This window comes from Sinocyclocheilus rhinocerous, unplaced genomic scaffold (assembly GCF_001515625.1).
Source record: "Sinocyclocheilus rhinocerous isolate Xijiao unplaced genomic scaffold, SAMN03320098_v1.1 scaffold1899, whole genome shotgun sequence".
Lineage (NCBI taxonomy): Eukaryota > Metazoa > Chordata > Actinopteri > Cypriniformes > Cyprinidae > Sinocyclocheilus > Sinocyclocheilus rhinocerous.
Window position 1 is genome coordinate 455,769 of NW_015660895.1, and position 7,802 is coordinate 463,570.

The 7,802-nt window shown below is 37.1% G+C and overlaps 1 protein-coding gene across 1 annotated transcript in view; it reads left to right on the forward strand.

Moving 5' to 3' along the window:
- atm (ATM serine/threonine kinase) overlaps positions 1 to 7,802 on the forward strand; it is a 75,160-nt gene that overhangs the window by 39,611 nt on the left and 27,747 nt on the right. Inside the window, exons 29-38 of the mRNA XM_016535626.1 lie at positions 1,040 to 1,085; positions 1,481 to 1,655; positions 4,087 to 4,251; positions 4,424 to 4,556; positions 4,671 to 4,766; positions 5,129 to 5,300; positions 5,459 to 5,600; positions 5,975 to 6,151; positions 6,284 to 6,461; positions 6,592 to 6,703. Coding sequence (XP_016391112.1) covers positions 1,040 to 1,085; positions 1,481 to 1,655; positions 4,087 to 4,251; positions 4,424 to 4,556; positions 4,671 to 4,766; positions 5,129 to 5,300; positions 5,459 to 5,600; positions 5,975 to 6,151; positions 6,284 to 6,461; positions 6,592 to 6,703 — 1,396 coding nt within the window. The remainder of the gene's footprint in view (positions 1 to 1,039; positions 1,086 to 1,480; positions 1,656 to 4,086; positions 4,252 to 4,423; positions 4,557 to 4,670; positions 4,767 to 5,128; positions 5,301 to 5,458; positions 5,601 to 5,974; positions 6,152 to 6,283; positions 6,462 to 6,591; positions 6,704 to 7,802) is intronic.

Sequence of the window (7,802 nt, forward strand, 5' to 3'; positions counted from 1 at the left end):
CTCTCAAAAGAAAGAGTCGACTCTGAATCATTGAAACGAGTCGTTTTTAAAACGAATCTCAAGCCGTTTCATGTTGACGTCAACATGAAACGGCTTGAGATTCGTTTTAAAAACGACTCGTTTCAATGATTCAGAGTCGACTCTTTCTTTTGAGAGACAATAACTTTATACATGGTGCACTTTCAGATTTAAAACTTTGCAGGATGTTTTCATTCACTTAGAGCTGTGTTACACACTGCATGAAAGGTAATTTTCAAAAATCCATAATAGGCGCACTTTAATAAGCTCACCAGTTGATTGTACTTTGGGTTGAAGGTTAAATGCCATTGTTTTAAAGTCTTGATGGCTGCAATGGAAGTATATTTTGTTCTGAATTGTGGCATGTATCTGAGTGAAAGGGATTATTGAAAAAGAAAAAAAAATCTGTCTAGCAGTTGTTGATTTGGTGGAGGCAGATTGGCTGTATGCAATCTTGAATAACTAAACCTGGCTCTCACCATGAACATGACGTTTATGGCGTTTAAAAAAAGTGTTCATTTTCATTTGTCACAAAAATTTGTCAAATTATCTTGCTATTTCAGTTTTTGTATCATCAAGCATAGGAAACCCTATAGGAATCAAGAGAAATTTCATAAACATGCTTTAATTTTTGTAATTAGAGAATTGGATCCTGCTCCAAACCCACCGTTCTTCAGCTCATATGTGATTAAAGCCACGCTGGACTACCTGAGCAAATGCCATAGTGCCAATCACAAGTCTCTGGTCGCCATCCTGTCCAAGACTCCTGTGAGCCTCCCACGCAAACTTGCATATTCCTATTTCACCTGAGCATCTGCTTATTTCTTTTTAAAACTCCTGCGTCCGTCTGTGTTCTGTATGTTTCAGATGTCCATTCAGAAGATTCTCATAGCAATCTGTCAGAAGGCTGCTGAGACCACCAACGGCTACGAGAGGCACCGCATACTGATGATGTACCACCTGTTCGTCAGCCTGCTGCTCAGAGAGGTGAAGGACGGGCTGGGCGGAGCCTGGGCGTTTGTGCTGCGTGACATCATCTATACGCTCATTCACCACATCAACAGCAGGTCTGTGCGCACACAAAATTAGGGATGTTTTAGGGTTATATTTAGTGGTGGCCAGTATTTTCACCAGCTGAAAAATGGTCAGTTATTTCTATCTTTTGCTGTAGTGTGTTTCCAAACATTCATTTTGCCATTAATTGTAATAATCCAGATTATTACAATTAAATGTAAACTGATATTTCCTACTGACACACTACAGCAAAAGATAGAATTAACGGACTTAAAACCATTTCTTAGCTGGTGAAAATACTAGTGTTCTAATCATTTTGGCCACCACTGTATATGCAATGAATTCACAAAAATCTTCTAGTATTAGTGGCAGGATGGTTTTTGTGTGTGGTTCATGTTATCAGAAATCATTGAGAAACAGATAAGTGAGGTCTTATTTTCTTCTGTAGGTCATGTCAGCAGGACGAGGTGTCCACTCGGAGTCTCTCCCTGTGTTGTGACTTGTTGTCCCTGGTCTGTCAGACAGCTGTTCAGTACTGTGATGATGCTCTAGAGAGCCACCTGCAGGTTATTGTTGGTACTCTCACAGCACAGGTCACTGATCAGTCTGCCATATCTCAGCAGGTGAGAGAGAAGAGTGAATGAGCATGACCTGTTAACTTTAGGTCACAATCTGTTATTTTATAATGTACTATTTCAGCTGCTAAGTTTAGCTAATCATGAAAAGTGTTGATTATTGCATTATATTTAGATCTACTCCTGTAGCATTCAAGGTTGCAGCGCTGCGCTGCAGCTTAACACAGTCATGTCTACTGAGTGAAAACACAATGTAAATAAGAGATCAGTTAAGCAGTGTAAACGGTTTCATTGATTATAATGGGAGTTTTGGCAAAAATGCAGAAATCCAATCACTGCTCCAGCAATTATAAAGAGAATGATCTTTGATCGATTTCTGAATATAAAATAATTACAGTATAGATAACAGATGGGTTTAAACTCAACTAGCAGGAACAGCATTTAAGTTGATTGTTTTTAGTTGTTTAGATCACACCTCTGTAATTACATCAAATGATGATTCACGTTAAGGGGTGTATTCTCCCGATTTCAAACCCTGGCATTTCAGACGGTTCGAATAGAATCATTCATATTTTGGGTTTGGAAACTTGCAGTATGTTTTTTATTGCAGCGTAACCTCTCATATGTTTAACTATCAGGAACATTTTGGTTAGTGGGCAGTGGGGAACCTTAATAGCCTAAAAGGTTGAGAACTACTGTTCTAGTGTGTTTTCCCATTGCTATTTTGCCTTAAATGTATGAGATAAGTTGTGTTTACAGGGCTGGGCATTGTTGCTAAAGGAAATTATAAAAAATTTTCATGATATTTTTCAGCCTTGTTGATGTCTCTATATTATTATTATTAGGGCTGTCAGTCGATGAAAAATTTTAATCTAATTAATTACATGATGTTTCGATTAATTAATCGCAATTAATCACAAAATAAATTTGATTGTGAAAATACCCACAAAAGATTTTTTTAAAGTTATTTTTGTGTTAAATTAGAAAGTATCAAGTAGACATTACAAATTGTAGCTTTAGAAATATTTATTTGATTTAACAAAAAATGTATTACACATAAACATTTAGGCAATAACGGCCTAACAAACTATGGAACATAAAAGAAGATAATTCGAGAAACATCTCAGTATTGTTTGTTCATACAATGAAAGTCATTGGTAACCAAAACAGCTTTGTTACCAACAGTTCAAAATACCTTCTTTTATGTTCCACAAAAGAAAGGTTTGTAACGACATGAGGGTGAGTAAATAATGACAGAATTAAAATTTTTTGGGTGAAATATCCCTTTAATGTTATTATTATTATTATTTATTATTATTATTATTATTAATTAAATGATACTCTAAATAAGAAACTAAATCTGCCAGCAGTGAATGTCTTTCATTCGATTCGTTCAAACGGCTGATTCATTCAGGAATGATATTTTAAATAAGAAACTAAAACTAAAAGCGTTTTTGAGTCATTCATTCATTCGATTCGTTCAAACGACTGATTCATTCAGGAATGAAGTAAAGGGCTGTGTTTATGAATGGGCTTTTGAATCATTGGTTCACCGATTCTTTCACAACGTGGATTCATTCAGAAACTAAACACCGCTGTGTTGCTCGGAGATGCACAACGATCACTGCTGTGGTTTTAAAGGTATTATATTCTCTGCAAAATCGAACAAAAACACATAATATTGTGTTTAAAATATAACACAATATCAACTTCTTATTTACTGAACTGTGGTATAAAATCACACTTAAACTTGTGATATTCGGGACAAACAGCACTGCTGTGATATTGCTCTCGCTGCTCCTGTGATATCGGTTTATCTGTGATAATTTTAGGGCATAACTGCATTTATGGAGTTGTTATCCTGCACCATAGATATTTGTCAACAGTCAACTGTATGAAATGTAAGATGACGTACAGGTCTGGGGGCGGGGCCAGTGCGTTTACTGCATTAAAATATTTTAATCACGTTATTTTTTTATATATTTGCCCTGGAATTACTTATTTTCAAAAAAATCTTAATTTTAACCATTGTAATAAAAAAATGAAATGTTAAAAAATATTGTAGTTTAGTAATGTAATCAAGGCTTGATGATAAACAAAATTGTTTTACATGATAACAATCAGTGATGTGTTATTAAAAAAGTCATTGAAAAAGTCTGTACATGGATATGGTACATGTAAAAATCTAATCTAAAATACTTTTTTAAATGGTCAATCTAAAAAATATACTGATTTACTGAAAACTGATTTTATATCTAAACTGTATTTTTTTTTTTTTGATGTTAAGTTTTTAAGTCAGGAATTTAAAACTGGTTACTGTACTGATTTAAAGTCAATTGCGCTATTAACAATGTTGGTTAATTTTATATCACTAACAGAATGATAATAAATATATTGTAAATATATTTCCTAGCCCTATTCGCATGTGTGACTTGATTCATTATTCAGCAGGGAATTATAACACATCGTATGCTTTTAGGTCCTCAGTCTACTAAGGTTCCTGGTAATTGAAAACCCGGAGAACAGCATGTTGAGAAATTCCATACCCCTATTGGAGCCTTTTCCTGACCGAGCACACTTTAGAGATCTGAGAGCCGCCCAACACGCTCTCAAATACAGCTCAGGAGCCTTCACTCTCAGACAGGTCAATATTATAGTCTTTTTCAGAAATGCTGTGTAGTCCCGCATTATTTACATTTACATTTATCCAAAAGCGTCATTTGTAATTGTTTCAGATCCAATTGACACAGGTGATCTAAGATATGCCTGAACATTGACAATTAATCTCGTCCCTCCCGTTTTTCTGTCTATCGCAGGAAATTGAGCATTTTCTGTCTGTAACATCTTGTGATTCTTTGCCCCTGGCCCGTTTGGAGGGGTTGAAAGATCTAAAAAGGCAACTTCACAGCCATAAACAGCAGATAGGACAACTCTTGAAAGAATGCCATGGTCAGAATCACATTAGTGAGCATTTTTATGCAATCGTTAAATGTGCTTTAGCTCTAACCCTACTAGCAGTGTCCCAATGCTTCATGTCCATATCTGATATTTGTGTTTGTTTAGCTGATCCTGCCAGCTGTATTTTGGTGAAGCTGGTTCTTAACCTTCTTCAGCTTTGCAAAATCGCAGCTAACCATCCTGGTGGAGGAGACATCTTGAGTAAGTGGTTTTCAGTATTGACGTGCAATATAAGAAATGAACTGGCATGACGAGTGCAGTTTTTATGACGTGTTGATATATATTTTCCTGATGAAATTGCAGAAGGACATGTTGTCCTCCTTTTTTATGTGAACCATAATTTACTGGAGGCAGGTGGAGCTTTTTATTAGACACAAATTACTAAAATGATACCAACTTATGTACCAATACCATTTTCGATTCTGAAGGCACAGCAAGACTACTTTGTACTCTGTTGAAATTTTGATTTCATTTAGTCATTAATTAAATAAGCTGTGTAGCCTGTCTTTTTTATTTATTTTTTTGCTTTACCAAATGTATTTTTTTAATCATTTACTTTTCAGAGGCTGCTGGCCGGTGCCTAGGAGAACTTGGTCCAGTTGACTTATCATCCATTGCCTTGCACCATGGGAAAGACCAGCTGTATGCTAGAGCAGCCGATTTGTTCCCTGACGTTCCTTTTCAGTGGATCTTCATCATCCTGAACTGCATGGACAATGCACTCACACATCACAGGCACTTCATTACAACTTAATTATCAGATCATACACTTTTTCACACTTAGTCCTTAGATCAAGAAACTATTTCTAGACTTTGCTTTCTGATAGCAATAATTATGAATGCGCGTGCACCGATTAGACCATAATTCTGTGTCTTATCTCTTTTTATTTCAGTATTGCGGTGCGTCAGGCTGCTGGCATATGTCTGAAGGACATATTGGCCACTCAGTGTGGGATTGAATTTGGGGAAATGTATAAAAGCAAAAGGGACCCTTTGCTGGCATACCTAAACCCCTTTCGCTCTGCCAAGAAACGGGCAAGTCTTTCACTTTGGCATATGTCTAGATAAATAATTTTTATGGACACTTTTGATTCATACTGCACGCTAAATATTTGTGAACTGCTAAACCATTAATAATCAAATGAGTGAACGGATGTTTAAATAATTGCTAACATCAAAAAGAGAAGTTATCCATAAAGTGGTTCATTCCTTATAGCAGTGCTTCTCAAAACTGTCCTTGGGACTGCCCACCACTGTACACTTTGTATGTCTTTCTTGTCGGACGCACCAAATTGCAGTCTCTACTAATGAGCTGGTGACTTGAATTAGGTGTGTTATATAAGGGAGACATGTCCCGGGACAGGTTTGGGAAGCACTGCCTTATAGGATTTATCTGCTCTTTTATACAGGAGACCATTGTGAGTATGGAAGTGACCTCAGAGTCCAGACATAGGCTGGACAATTCTGAACTCTGGTTAGTGCAACCTGGTGGACACAAGGACTGGTTAAAGAACCTGTGTATGGCCCTGTTAGACAGTGGAGGTGTCCGCAATGAGGCTCTGCTTCTCACCAGGCCTTTATGTGAGGTACACTGACGAAACAGTAGCCATGCTGTATTTTGAGGATCCATTGTAATGGTTTTACACACGAGTATTTGTCTGACCCAAAGTGTCTGACCCAAAACAGAGTCTAAGTGAAAAACTCTTTTACTGCTGTAGGTAAAAACAGAATTTTGTCAGAGGATGCTGCCACTCTTTGTTCATGATATTCTTCTGGGAGATGTGGATGGTTCCTGGAGGCAGCTCTTATCCACACACATCCAGAGTTTCTTCAATCAGTACCGCAGACCCTCCACACCCACCAGCCGCCCCACCACCCCCATGCTCTCTGATTCAGGTACAAAGCTATTTGATAGGAGCTGAAGTGTTGACTGTGACAAAACAGCTTGGTCTGCTGCAATGCTGCCTTAATTTTCATTCCTTACAAGAGAATGTTTTTTCTTCTTCTTTTTTTCCTGTTTTAACAGGGAACAGTATTGATGTTGGCAACCAGAGCCAGATAGACAAAACCTCACTCCGCAGCATGATGGCAGTCATAGACTATCTCAGGCAACAGAGCCGCCCAGTGGCACCTGGAAGGTTGGACAAGTTTTCATTTCTGTCAAATTCTGTGTATCCAAAGCAGTATATAATTCTAAATGTGATTTTTGAATATGCATGCACTCTTACTGCCACTGCTGAAAGTATAGGTGGTGTCACATTTATCATTCAGACCCGGTTCTACGGAGGTGCTAGATGGTGCTAAGCACTAGGGCTGTCAAAAATTTTTTTTTTGAATTTCGAATATTCGTCGAATTTAAAATAAAAATCCACATTTGAATGCAAAAACTCTGCATTCGAATTTTAGGTGTGCGTCAGGCAGCCTTATCAATGGCACACGAGATGCGATGACGATGTAAGTGTCGTTGCATTTTAATGCTTTTTTAGCCTATCCAGTGGAACCCTCTGGATGCGGCGCTGCTACGTTGTTCATTCAAAATATTGCGGGAAAAGAGAACATCAATGCGGAGAAGATGTTGTTTACGTCAAAACTGAAACCAAGCCGTTCACACAGAACGCATATATATCACATTTTCTAGAGGGACATCTATCACCGTTGCACTCGCGTCTCACACAAAAGGGCCACATGTTTAGAAAGCCATGTAAAATTAATGTAAGTTTAACTTTTAAAAACATGTCTCGAGACTTTATGGCGGTTTTTCCCCATCCTACTGCATCATGTTTTTAAATGATAAAAAAGTACTCTTTGTGATTGGTTTTCAGTCCTTTATATTAAACTATACATACATGCATGATGCTGTTTTGTTTCTAATTGTTTAAGCAACTTAATTAATTATATGGTTTATAAACATTATTTTAAACATTATGCACTTTTTCCAAAGATAGTCGTGTTATTTTATTGCTTTGAAGAATTGTGCATTAGTAATATTTTGCTCGATGCGCCCTCTTGTGGCCTCAGGAGAGAAATTATAACCAATTATGCCTTTTATATTCGAATGTAATTTGAATATTGATAATATTTAAGTAAAAAATTCGAATTTAGTTTTTCAGCCATTTTGACAGCCCTACAAAGCACCCTCAAATGAATTCAATAGCACCCTCAGTTAAAGCTGTAATAATGAGAATTCATTGCAGATTTGGCAAACTATCCAGTGCGTAATGGTTTGCACTCTGGGAG